Source organism: Coenobita brevimanus, chromosome 71 (assembly GCF_032717465.1).
Source record: "Coenobita brevimanus isolate Jiangsu-jjx chromosome 71, ASM3271746v2, whole genome shotgun sequence".
Taxonomy (NCBI): domain Eukaryota; kingdom Metazoa; phylum Arthropoda; class Malacostraca; order Decapoda; family Coenobitidae; genus Coenobita; species Coenobita brevimanus.
Window position 1 is genome coordinate 48,378,629 of NC_137024.1, and position 14,486 is coordinate 48,393,114.

Genomic DNA, 14,486 nt, shown 5'->3' on the forward strand with positions numbered 1-14,486 from the left:
ACATCGTACGTCACCTGATTCACGTTTCAATATATTTATGCTTTTTTCCGTTCATACCAACTATCTGATGCGATATTTTACATTTATTATAAAAGGAATAAACTACCATCACCTTTATAACTCATATAAATCGAAAACTAATATACCTCCTAAATAAACTGATATGTAAATAAATGACAGGGAATCGACCTGACGGCGAATTGTTCCGAAACTGTGGACTCAGCTGAGACGCGTGAAAAACTGTTTACCAGAGAGAGCTTAGTTCGTTTCCTGGCCGCAAGCGAGCACCCATTTTGAATTTCTCGCATTTCCTTTTGTATCGCTTTTCATATAATTGACCAGATACTTTGGTATTGTGGAATTTGTCCTATATTCATCGCTTTCGTAACATCGAAAATTCGTACTTCGGGTTTTCGTTTATCAAGGACTCACTGTATTCCCATAATTACCATACTCAATGATTGCCAGCTTCCCTAATTAGGCAGTTTTTCCTTTAAAAAAAAGTTGGAAAAATACAGAAAATAATGTTGAGAAGCTGGATTGCTAGCTAGATTGACCTGGAGAATTCCCGATGTTTATCGTAGTTCTGGTACAAGTCAGAGTTGCTATCTAGCCTGCTGTCTGTGAGCGCAGTTATTCTGTAAGTTGTGCATTAATTTTTGTGCTCTTTTCCTATAATGTTTTATTAATGTGACTGTTAAAGTATGTAATTTAAGTTTGTATGCTAAATAACTCAGAGTGTTATGCATATGCTAAATAATTTAGAGTGTTATGCAGTGTAAGACTCTGGCATGTTTTGGATGTCTCCGAGCTGGTAACTGTTGTAATTGTCACTCTCTGGGGAATACACTAGAACTGTGGAGAAGCGTAGAACACTCTAGAGTATAGGAAGCTTAAATAAGGATGGGGAAGAGACTAGAGCAATTCAAACAGTTTCAGTTCAGTCTGAGTGTAGTTCAGTGTCAGTGTAGAGCAGTTTGTATATTTTCAGTACCTGTGGAAACAGTGAAGTGTTACTGCAGTTTGTGTATCTTCTGTACTTGTGAAAATAGTGAAGTGAAGTTGGAATGCATCAAGTGTAATTATTTGAAAAATAAAGCCAGTGAAAAGCCAGTGTTCATTTACGACACCTGAGCTGATCCCATGTACTGTACACCAAAAGGCTGCCTCTAGGAGAAGCTGCTCACTAGGCAGCGTCCTTCCTGTTCTGAACTACTGCTGTTACAGCCTGTGGCAGTGTGGGACTGGGACATAACAATAAACTGCAGGAATAAAAACTGAACTGGTAAGGTCTTTCCGCTGAAAGATAAACATACATTTAGAGCTCATTCTTTTGTTCGTTTTTGTGTGTTTAATGTGAAACAGAGTACTGATGCAAACAGTAATGTACTCCATTAACCCCTGGATAACCCCTGGTGTCGAACAACCCTTTACAGTATCGGTGTCAATGACGTCGAGTTAGGACGAGCTATAAAAAACTATGAACAATTATGGGAAGGGAATGAAAGTCAATGGTATGTTTACACGACCCTATGCTACCATCCCAAGCAGTCAGGGGGTCGCTTAATCTCAGATGTTTTCGCCCATATGGCACATGCACTGTAATTTTATTAATTCTTCCACAAATCATAGTGAATCACAGGATGGATTTAGGAAGCTAAAAATCACATTGCTAGATGCACCAGATGGTTCTCTTCACATCTTTAAAAATTAATTGATTTTAGAATTCTTCAAAAATTGTTCTGGGGCCGGCCAGGGGAGCACGGAATTCTGAACCCACAGCCACTGAGGGGTTAAGCCGTTAAGCCATACATACCATTGTGTCTAGCGCAATGGAAGAAACTCTACATACTCAAAGATGGATTTTGTTTCCCAATTTTCCCAACCGTAGGTTAGGTTAGGTTTGGTTAAATTATTAGGTACAGTTAAGCTGGGTTAGGTTAGGTTTAGTTAAACACTTAGGACAGTCCCTTCCTCCATCACCTTGATGAACAAACGAGTTGTCACAGCTGAACAGCTAAAAACAACAGGGAAACAGATTTAACAAGAAACGTTTATTTATGGGTAACGAATTACAGTAACTGTGGTTCACAGGTTACGGAATTACAGGTAAATGTCATTTTCAGGAGGGCATCATGAATTAGCTAATTTCACGAATTAACGAGGGGGTTTGGAACATAACCTTTGCTAATTTGGGGGGGTTAGTGTAATGTTAAGAGACATCATAGTTTTAGTATATTGTACTTTGGTGTGCCTTAATACTTGTATGCATGAAAATGTCATGATTTATGCGGATTTAGAGTTGTTGGAAGGACACAAGTCAAGAGTGAGAGCAGTGGAAATGAGTTATTTAAGAGGAGCTTGTGGAGTCACGTGGAGAGACAGGCTGACGAATGAGGATATAAAGGAGCGTTGTGGTGTTGATGTAGATGTGATAGGAAGCGTTGTGAGGAACACACTGAGGTGGTTTGGCCATGTGGAGAGGATGGAGGGTGAAAGACTGACGAAGAGAGTGTATGTGAGTGAGGTGGAGGGTGGAAGAGGGAGGGGGAGACCGAGGATGAGATGGAGGGATGGGGTGGAGAGGTATATGAGAGAGGGGGGTGTGAGTTGGGAGCAGGGTAGTGAAATGGCGGGGGACAGGGCGACTTGGAGGCGATTTGTTTGTGGCCACCCCAAACGGGATTGAGGCGTCTGGCAATAGATAGATAGATAGAGTAAAAACCCGTGTAGGTCGGACAACTGCATAACCTGGACAGAGTTACCCCTCAGGTAGTCCGAGTTACCGAGGCTTGACTGTACTGGAAAAAAGTCTGGCTTAGCAGAGGAAAGTCCAGACATCGCTGTTATCGGAGTTTTGCCTTTTTTGGAATGGCTTGGGCCACAATTAGTCCGTTGTAGTGAGGTTTTACTCTGTAGGATTTTTGCTGTACTTATACTGTATAGTACCTAGAAAACTACAGTAGAATAAACACAGGTATTAACTCACCTCCTTCAGGTGATCAACGAGATTCAGTGTCTCCTCGAGCTTGAACTTAGGTAGGGTAACTTCCACTTCAACTTTATGTAACCTCTTGTCTACGTCCTTTAGATCCATCTTAGCTAGCTTAGCCTCCACCTCTGGCAAGCCCTCTCGTTCATCGGGCAAGATGAACACCATGCTTAATCGTGATCCCTGATCAGAGAAGAACATTAAGAAATTAACACATGGTACAGTATTATCATTTCACTGGGAATGTTACCCCCCCCCCAGTACTTGGTGTGAGGTCTGTAACCCCCACGCGGGCATATTGTGGCCATAAATGAATTTCTGAAAATTGCCAATCCAGTCTTACAAAATGGTTGGGCATGCTATAAATAGCAAAGGAACACATGGAACATTTCTTGACATACACCATCAACACAGTCAATGTACAGAACACACATAGTTCAGCAATATTCAAATCTTGCCACTGCCTCATCTTTGATGTTGAAGGAGAGGGATATGGGTCATCATTGTCCTGACTCTGTACACAGAATAAAATTGTTTGATCAAAGATAGTTCATCACTTGTACATCAAAAAAAATGCCCTGAAATAATCAACTTCTCCTGACTTGTCATCAACAAGGAAATCATCAGTGATATCTGAACTATCACAAACTCTGGGAAACTAGGTTGTAAACCAACACCATCAGTCCATGCAAATGAGGATATGCCACCCACTCTCCTGCTCACCTCATTAGCTGCCCCACTCACCTTTTCCTCAGCACTCTCTGCGTCACCCTCCATGTCTTCAATGGTGACCTTGTGTTCACGTTTTTTGCCCCGATGTTCATTTCCTGAGTCATCAGAATATTCAAACTCAACACCACTAAGATTTTTCAATAACTCGGTCTGTTCTCCATGAGTTAAACCACGCCTAACACGTTTCACAGGTGTGGAGGTGAGTGGTGGGGAGCGACTGCGAGATGTTGAAGGTTTAGTCTATCCATGGTTGCTCATGAGCGTAAACTAATGGAGGCACGCACAATACCCTTTGTCTCACCCACCCATGCGCCCATGTAGAGGAAAGACATAGGCCTAGTTGGCAACCTCAACCAGCCTGGGCCATGCAGCTACTCGTAAGCAAACAATGGTGCAATGTGATAAAATGTTTATTTACATGAACAGATGTGACTTAAAAACGAATAAATAAATGTGAAACAAGGAGGTTGAGTTAAATACTATATATTTCACCAGATTTTATAATTCAGAACAAAATCTTCCATGGAATCTTTGTAAATACTGATTTGAGAATTATGACCATGATAATGATCATGCATACCATCATTCTTGGGAGGTACAGAGCAAACCCTCATTATCCTATATAATTAACCAGTGTGCAGCGAATCACTTAAGTAATCGCTTGTACATCCGGACATACTAAAGCCAAAGGCATGTCCAGGTAGTGGCAACATCCAGATAATGAACACTATTACCCCTACTATACCCAGACCCTACCTATACCCAACCTCCACCCTATACCTATTTGTACAGTACCTTTGCTTACTTTGGCAGTGTCTTCCGGTCATTCAGGGATATTTAGACATAAAAACACACACAGCAATATCCAAAGTAATGCTAAACACCAGCAAAACAATGAAAAACAAAAAAAACACTGAGAACTAAAAAATACCCTACCTATACACTACTGTATGTAGAGTACCCCTCCTAATTCTGACACTGTTTTCAGGTCAGTCTGCCATTTTTAGACATCAAAACACACAGGAATATCCAAAATAATGCTAAACACCAAGAAAACCATGAAAAAAAAAAAAAAAAAAAAACACACTGAAAACCAAAAAAACACCATGGGGATAGAGGGGTTTTTCAAGAATACTCCCCCAGTATCCCTGCTTGTCGTAAAAGGCGACTAAAAGGGTTGGTGGAGGGTTAGTGCCCCTCCCCGGAAAACAACTAACTAAAAAAGCAAACAATAAGCCTTGGACAAGGACTGACGAGACGATGACGACCAAGGACCAGACAAAGAACATGGTTATCGGAACTTGGAATGTAAGGGGAGCGAATGATGAGGTGCAAGAGAGAGAGATTGTCCAGGTGCTTGAGGGTGCGAAACTGGAGGTATGTGGAATAACTGAAACAAAATGGAGGGGAGAAAGTGTGAGAGAATGGGAGTATGGATGGGGTATATGTGCAAGAGTAGGTGAGAATGAGAGGGCAAAGGAAGGAGTATGTATAGCTGTGAGTAAAAGATGGAAGAGGAGCATAAGACAGTATGGATCAGTTGGGTCAAGGATTGTGTGGGTAAAGTTGAAAGTTGGAATACAAATGTGGGCAATTGTGTGTGTGTATCCGCCAACGCAAGATCGTGCAAAAAGAGTGAGAGAAGAGTTCTGGACAAATGTAGAAGTGTGCATGGAAAAGTTTGGAAGGAATGAGAGAGTGTTTTTGATTGGTGATATGAATGGTAAAGTTGGGAATGTGAAGGTGGATGGAATAATTGGTGAGTGGGGTGTGCCTGCTGAGATAGATGAGAATGGGAGTGCGTTAGTGGACACTTGTGCTGGGAGGGGGTTGGTGATAGCCAATACCCTCTTCAGGCATAAAATGATCCACAGGTATACATGGCGGGTGATGAGAAGGGTGGGTGGTGAACTGAATGAAAGGAAGGCAATGATTGATTATGTGTGTGTGGATGAAAGGATGCGAAGATGTGTAATGGATGCAAGAGTTTATAGAGGTTGGGGGAGTGGACTTTCTGACCACTACTTGGTGGTGGCCAGAATTAGAATTCAAGTAAGATGGAGGAATAGAAGAAGGGAAAGACAAGAGGAAGGAGTAGTTGCAAGGAGAGTGGAAAGGTTACAAGAGGATGAGAAAAGGGCAGAGTATGAGAGAGAAGTGGAGGAACGATTGGGCAAATATGAATTGGAGCAGATGGGAGACGTGGAAGGTGTGTGTAGGATATTTACAGAAGAAATATGTGCAGCATGTGATGTGGTGTGTGGAAGGAAGAGAAGACGGAGGGGCGTGCAAGGAACAGCGTGGTGGACTGAAGAGGTGAAACAGGCTGTGGCACAAAAGAAGAAAGCATACAATGAATGGATGAGAAATAGGGGCGTGGAAGAAGTTGAGAGGCGGAAGAGAGAGTTATATGTAGAAAGAAAGAGCGAGGTGAAAAGATTAGTAAGAGAGAGTAAGAAGAGAGTGGATGAAGAATTTGGAAAGAATTTGAGTGTAAAGTGGAGGGACTGTAAGAAAATGTTCTGGAAAGAGGTGAAAAGAGTAAGACAGGGTGGAAATGAAGTTAGCAGGGGAGTGAAAGATAAAAATGGTAGATTACTAGTGGAGAAGGGAGAAAAAGTGAGCAGATGGAGAAAACACTTTAAGGAATTGTTGAACATAGAGGATGGAAGTAATGCGAGTATAAGTGGCTGGGGAATGGCTGGGAGAAGGAGGGAGGTGAGAAGACAGGAAGAAATCAGTAGGATAGAAGTTGTGGAAGCAATGAAGAAAGTTAAATCAGGGAAAGCCCCAGGAATTGATGGAGTGTGTGGTGAAATGCTGAAGCATGGGGGAGAGATAGTAGTAGAATGGATGTGGAAGATGTGCAGATTGGCCTGGGAGGAAGGTAGAGTCCCGAAGGATTGGAAGTCAGGTGTAATTATTCCCTTGTACAAAGGAAAAGGAGAAAAAGAAGTGTGTGGTAATCATAGGGGCATTTGTCTTCTTAGTATAATAGGAAAAGTGTATGGTAGGATACTTATTGACAGAGTTTGAGAAAGAACAGAGAAATTAGTTGGAGAAGAACAGGGAGGCTTTAGGAAGGGAAGAGGTTGTGTAGATCATATATTCATTCTTAGATCTTTAGTGGAAAAGTTTCTAGAGAAGGGAAAGAAGTTGTATGTGGCTTTCATGGATTTGGAGAAAGCATATGACAGGGTGGATAGAAAAGGATTGTGGAAAGTATTAAGAATATATGGAGTAGATGGGAAGTTGTTGAATGCTGTCAAGAGTATGTAAGACGGCGCGAAGGCTGCAGTGCGTGTGGATGGCGAACTAAGTGAATTTTTCTCTTTGAAAGTTGGGTTGAAACAGGGATGTGTCATGTCTCCATGGTTGTTCAATCTGTACATGGATGGGGTAATAAAAGAGGTACAAGGTAGGGTAGTGGATGTTGGAGTGGCCCTGGTGAGAGAGGATAGTGTTTGGAAACTCCCTGTACTGTTGTTTGCAGATGATACTGTGTTGTTGAGTGAAGACGAAGGGGAGCTGCAAGGCTTGGTGGATGAGTTTGGGAGAGTGTGTAAGAAACGGAATTTAAAGGTGAATGTAGGGAAGAGTAAAGTGATGGTCTTTGAGAGAGGTGAAGTCAGTGAATGTACAGCGAGGTTGGATGGTGAGGAATTGGAAAATGTGAGTACGTTTAAGTATTTGGGTAGTGTGATGAGAAAGGATGGAGGTTTGGAGGGTGAAGTGCTTGAAAAGGTACAGCAGCGAAGAAAGGTTGCTGGTTCTTTGAAAGCAGTGATAAGAAACATTGAAGTGAGCATGGAAGTGAAAAAGTTACTACATGACAGTATTGTGATACCAACTCTAACGTACGGAAGTGAAGCTTGGACGTTGTTGGAAGGACACAAGTCAAGAGTGAGAGCAGTGGAAATGAGTTATTTAAGAGAAGCCTGTGGAGTCACATGGAGAGACAGGCTGATGAATGAGGATATAAAGGAGCGTTGTGGTGTGGATGTGGATGTGATAAGAAGCGTTATGAGGAACACACTGAGGTGGTTTGGTCATGTGGAGAGGATGGATGGTGAAAGACTGACGAAGAGAGTGTACGTGAGTGAGGTGAAGGGGGGAAGAGGGAGGGAGAGGCCGAGGATGAGATGGAGGGATGGGGTGGAGAGGTATATGAGAGAGGGGTGTGTGAGTTGGGAGCAGGGCAGTGAAATGGCGGGGGACAGGGCGACTTGGAGGCGATTTGTTTGTGGCCACCCCAAACGGGATTGAGGTGTCTGGCAATAGATAGATAGATAGACTCTATTGGTATCTATACACCACTGCATGCACAGTACCCCTCCTAACTTTGGGACTCTTTTCTGGTCATTCTGCCATGTTGAGACATCAAAACACACACAGGATTATCCATATTAATGCTAAGCATCAAGAAAACAATGCATAAACAACAAAAATCCACAAAAAACTAAAAATGGTTTGAAAATCAGTTATCTGTGACGAATGATTGCTCTCAGGGCTCAAAAAAAATTCTACTGCCAAATATGCCACTGAAAATTGGTTATATTGGTATCTATGCATCCCATCATCTTCGCTGGTGTTTATGCCAGAAGCTAAGCTAATAAAAACATGAAACTCATGAGTAAAAGTACAAAATGCAGTGAGAATAAAGTGTTTAAAAGTAAAAGTTACCTTTGTATAACTTCCCACCATCCTTGTGCAAAATTTTGCAAGCACCTTCCAAGAGTTTTGCATATGTCTAGATGAAGAATTTCATGAGCTTTCTCATGGATGTTGTGGAATTTCTACACGACCAATAGTAGTTGAATAAATCCCAAACAAATATAAAAAACTCATGAATCAATGTTATCATAACGGTAGAGGGTAGGGAGTGAGAGGGAAGCTGGGAGGGTATGGAGGAGGGACGGGAAGAGGGGAGAAGCAAGGCTTTGGGCAGGATTTTCACCCTTCTGTCATGGGGTGGACAGGCACTTTTACCATACATTTGCTTATAGCTTGAGGTCTGTTAGATACCAAGTGGTCATGCAGAAACACAACTCCCAGTGACTGGGAGACTTTGGACGTTTGGTAGCGAGGCGGACAGCCGCTGTCACTGAACATGTACTCATGACTTGTGGTCTGTCTTACAATCTCAGTGACAGTTAGGGAAGACTTAGCCCGGTGGCTGTGTGACTTTGAACATTCAGTGGGGATGCGTATGGACGTTTGTACACCACTTGTGGGATACAGTCGTATTACTTGGGTGCTGGAGGTTTGTTGGGAGTGATCAGGCGTGCGCATGACTTTGACCATTCATTAAAGGGGCGGAAGGATATTTTAGCTCTGGTTGTGGGTTATGACCTACTTCCCACTCACGGCTTGAGCCCAGCAGCCACGATACCTAATGTTTGAACATGTTGGCTGGCCAGCCAAAGTTTTCAGGGGCATTTATGTCCAGATAATAGAAAGTAAATTCGGATAATGGTTTTATAGAGTCAAGGTCCAGGGTCCGGATAATGTACACGTCCGGATAAATGAGGGACTACTGTACAATGACAAAGTAGCCCTAACCTTTTTCAACACATCATCAAATTTCTGCTTATACGAAGATTATGATCCCATACAAAGCCTCTCTGGTCAATATACAGTCACTGTTTTCACTTGTACAATCGCCCTCACACAAATTTACAGTCATCTGTTTGTTCAAAGATGGTCTTTCTGTGTCAGTATCGGGTGTGTTGGTGTCAGTGATGGAACAATAATGTGATGCTGGATTTCAAGCAGCAAGTGCAGTGCATTGCAATGAAGTGAAGTAACTACCAACTTAGGTGAGTAGGAGACTTGTTGGGCGGGTGACTGCAGGCCAAGACATATCCCCTCTGAATCCATGTTATAACTGACTCTATATTCAGTAAATCGCTATGCGATGGACTTTACAAATACATTTTCATCATAAAACAAGAAAGTACTGTACTATCATGGTAGCTGAGTGGAGCCATAAGTTTGGCAGTTAGTTTTCTGCAACACTTGTAGGCAAGGAACTCAATCATAAACACACCAATCTTCTGTGCTGGGACATTACAAATACATGGCTCCACCAAAGAACTACAATCTGCTCCCTGGGGCAAACTGTATTCATTAGCCCTAGGCGGCACCTGGTCTACGTGAACAAAACTTGTACTTCAAAGAAGAGGCCCTAGGGAAAGGTTGGCAACAGTCAACTGGCCATTAACACCTTAACCGCGGGACATCACTTTCGCGACGCTTGGGAGCAAGGGATCATACCACAGGGCGTCACTTTTGTGATTCTGTGTTATTTTGAATTCGCCTGGGCTTTCAAGTGGTGGCTTGCATCATCTGTCAGTACTGCCAATGTCCAACACTAGTCAGCACTCCTAATCTCATCTGTACTCCCATCCATTGTTGACAATTTAGCCATTTCTCCCTGTTCTTGACTCCTCTCCCTACCTCCCCTCCATTACCCTCTCCCCTCACCTGCCCAGCCACGCTGCGCTAAGTAAATCTTCCCGGAATTTTCCACTGATTTCATCCATTGAAATAAGCCCTATGCCCTATTCTTATACCAAATAATATATACAAAAAAGAAATAAGGTAAGTGATAGTGCCATACAAATGGAATTGGCTAATTATCACCTGACAACACCTCATGTGCACTCGCTCGTTAATTTTCCCTGTTTATTTCCCCTTGAAATACGCCGTATAATTTATTTTCGTAATAAAAATATACATAAGAAAGGAAGGGAGAACCCTAAGTGTATTTACATTCACCCGGAACTACCTAATTTATTATGTATTGTCTAGATTTCTTGCCAATCACTTCATAGCGTATATCTTAGCAGCTGTCACCACGCTGACATTGGCAGCGTTACACTCCCCCTAGGCTACCACAGCATTCAGTTTACTGTCGTGTTTCAAGGTGAAACCAAGTCGGATTCGCGCCTGTCCAATTCCGCTGCTTTTTAACCCCATGCAAAGGGCCCAGTGACCTCTACCCCTATTAAACCTCGTGTGGAAAGAGGTAAAGGGCTAAAGTGATTGCTGTGGAACGTGAACTGGCTAATTTTTCAATGAAAATGATGGACAGTGACTACGATCTTTCTGGTGAGTAAACCAGTGCAAGTGGAAATGTAAATAATGTGTATATAATGTGTAAACAGCAAGTGAAAGCAATGAATGTAAATATAAGTGAACAGTGGAAAATAGTTTTATAACTTACTACAAGTGACAGTGCATAACACAGTGTACTTAAATAGAAATGTAAATACTGGTAATGTAAATAAAATAAAGAATGTAAATAGAAATGTAAATAAGTAGTAATATAAGAATAGGAGTATATACACTAGGAGTAATGAAAGTGAAAATTTCACTCTAGCATGTATGAATACTATAAGTTATGAAAGTGGAAGTGAAAGTGACAGATTAGCTCTCAACGCTAGTATACAGGACGAGAAAGTGAATGCTACGTATTTTACTGAAAGAGAAATTGAATGCCTACAGTGACAATAAACTACTATTACTGAAGGAAACTTATGGATAAAGACTGCAGATATATATAAGTGTTACATAGTAACAGAAATATAAAGTGTGAGTGTTTTTATGAATAATAAATGACAGAATACCAGCGGCGAACGAGCGCAAGTGGGAAGGTCATACGCGCTCGTAATTTTCACTGCTTTCACAGTTTTTTTTTTTTTTTTTTTTTTTTTTTTTGAAGTATGGATTCTAAACTACTGTATTTGAAAATCATAGAATAGTGTTTCTAGTGATAATATCAGGCTGTGGTAATCATATTACGGGGTGTCGGGAAGTGTAAAGTGGAGACTTCGTTACCCAACTTCAGAAGTCTCCACAAGTCCTACGGTACTCGACGAAGGCTCAACAAACATCCCAGGAGAAAGTTAAAGGTATGTGCCATAACCATATGTAATTCTATCTATCTATCTATAGCCTGACGCCCTAATCCCGCAAAGGGTGGCCACAGACAAAACGCCTCCAAGTCACTCTGTCACCCACCATTTGACTCCCCTCCCCCCAACTCACCCCCCCCTCCCTCATATACCTCTCAACTCCATCCCTCCACCTCATCCTCGGTCTACCCCTCCCTCTCCCTCCCTCCACCTCACCTACATACACCCTCTTAGTCAGTCTTTCATTCTCCATTCTCTCCACATGTCCAAACCACCTCAGTGTATTTCTCCTAATCTTTTCAACCACATCCACATCTACCCCACAACGTTCCTTCACTTCTTCATTCGTCAACCTGTCCCTCCACGTTACTCCACATGCTCCTCTCAAGTAACTCATTTCCACTGCTCTCACTCTTGACTTGTTCCCCTCTTGCAATGTCCACGCCTCGCTTCCATACGTCAGGGTAGGGATCACAATACCATCATGCAGTGACTTCTTAACTTCCATACTCACCTCCCTATTTCTCATCACTGCTTTCAGTGTACCAACAACCTTTCTTCCCTGCTGTACCCTTTCACGTACTTCATTCCTCAAAGTTCCATCCTTACTCATCACACTACCCAAGTACTTGAATGCACTCACATTCTCCATATCCTCACCATCCAACCTCACTGCACACTCTGTGACTTCATTCCTCTCAAACACCATAACTTTACTTTTGTTTACATTAACTTTCAGCTTCCTCCTCCTACACACTGTCCCAAATTCATTCACCAAACCTTGCAACTCCCATTCATCTTCACTCAACAATACTGTATCATCAGCAAACAGCAACACCGGAAGCTTCCAAATCTCACCCTCATTCATTAAGGCTACCCCCACATCCACTGCCCTATCTTGTACCTCCTTTACAACCCCATCCATATATATATTAAACAGCCATGGAGACATTACACACCCCTGTTTCAGTCCCACATTGAGATCAAAGAACTCACTCAGCTCACCATCCACTCGCACCGTAGCCCTAGCTCCCTCGTACATACTCTTCACAGCACTCAACAATTTCCCCTCCACTCCATATATTCTTAATACCTTCCACATACCTTGCCTATCTATTCTGTCATAAGCTTTCTCCAAGTCCATGAAGGCAGCATACACTTTCCTTCCCTTCTCTAGATACTTCTCCACTAAACATCTTAGAACAAATATCTGATCTACACACCCTTTTCCCTTCCTAAATCCCCCTTGTATTACAGTATAATATTCTAGGACTACTAACTGATTTTTGGCAAATATTTTTACAAAGTTTGTCGGAGTGCAAATATCCTAGCGGGATACGCAAGTCGAGCCAAAACAACCCCGCGGTTTAAGGGTTAAAGTACCTGGCCATGCTACTTGTCAGTGGTACACCAAGATGCCATAAAACAGATGAAATGTGGCATACAAAATCATGCATGCAAAAGGCTTTAAACTAACAATAATAATAATAATAATAATAGTAATAATAATAGTAATAAAATAATGATGATGATAATAATAATAATAATAATAATAATCATCATAATCATCAAGACCTCCTTTCCCACCTTAGGGGAGGGTGATAATTATAATAACAATTATAATTATAATAATAATAATAATAATAATAATAATAATAATCCATCCATCCATCCATCATCCAATCCTATGTTGACCCACGAGAAGCGTAGGAGCCTGAGACTAGGCAAGTTGGTCCTGACATTTAAGATGAGAGTGACCAGCCTCATTCACCCCTAAGTGGCATTACATGAGCAATAAACCTCAACCACCCCTTGGATATAAACCTATGCAGGCTCAATCCGATTGGTGCACCTTAATTATCCACTAAACCACCAGGTGCCATAATTTGGTTATATGGTTACCACCCAGCATAGTTAATGGTTTCCTGGTGTATAAGAAACCATTTGGCTTGTCACTCAGTGTACAGTCACCCATAGGCAGAAGGATCAGGAAAGAATGAAGGAAAGAAGGACACAAGAGGGAATGTAATAATAATCATAATAATAATACCAATAATCATCATCATCATCATCATCACTGAAATCTACCTACCTATCCAACTATCTATTGCCAAACGCCTTAATCCTGTAAGGTGTGATCACAAACAAATTGCCTCCACGTCGCCTTGTCCCCTGCCATTTCACTGCCCTGCTCCCAGCTCACCCCCCCCCCTCTCTCATATACCTCTCCACTCCATCCCTCCATCTCATCCTTGGCCTCCCCCTCCCTCTCCCCCCCTCCACCTCACTTACATACACTCTCCTCATCAGTCTCTCACTCTCCATCCTCTCCCCACGGCCAAACTACAGTACTTCAGTGTGTTTCTCCTAACACTTTCTATCACATCCACATCCACACCACAATGCTCCTTGACTTCCTCATTTGTCAGTCTGTCTCTCCATGTGACTCCACATGCTTTTCACAAAATACAGTAATCCCTCTACTAACCGACGTAACAGAGCCAAAGGCATGTCCGGAAAGTGGTCCCGTCCAGATAGTGGGCCCTAGCCTCCTGGACTTGTAGTTAAGGACCCTAATCCAGCCTAACTTTGAAAGCCACCTAAATAACTCTCTACCGGACATGCATAGCACCTATTTACACCTATTTAAAACCCTATTCACACCAATAATGGACATAAAGCATGAAATAAATGAAAAGGAACCAAAGAATGAGGAATTAGAAGTGACTGTACCTCAGCCAGGGTACTTAGAGCACGTCTGTGGCTGCCTTCTCTAAGGCTTTGGCAGTGGTGAAAATGCTCTTGAAACACGTACGGTAATCCAGTGTTGTGCTGCACTTTGT

At 42.2% G+C, this 14,486-nt stretch overlaps 1 protein-coding gene across 2 annotated transcripts in view; it reads right to left on the reverse strand.

The window, feature by feature from the left end:
- Positions 1 to 14,486, reverse strand: part of LOC145406859 (leukocyte elastase inhibitor A-like) — a 105,618-nt gene that overhangs the window by 34,535 nt on the left and 56,597 nt on the right. For both annotated transcript variants that reach the window (XM_080277972.1, XM_080277971.1), the window contains exon 6: positions 2,990 to 3,175. In XM_080277972.1, the coding sequence (XP_080134098.1) occupies positions 2,990 to 3,175 (186 nt within the window). The remainder of the gene's footprint in view (positions 1 to 2,989; positions 3,176 to 14,486) is intronic.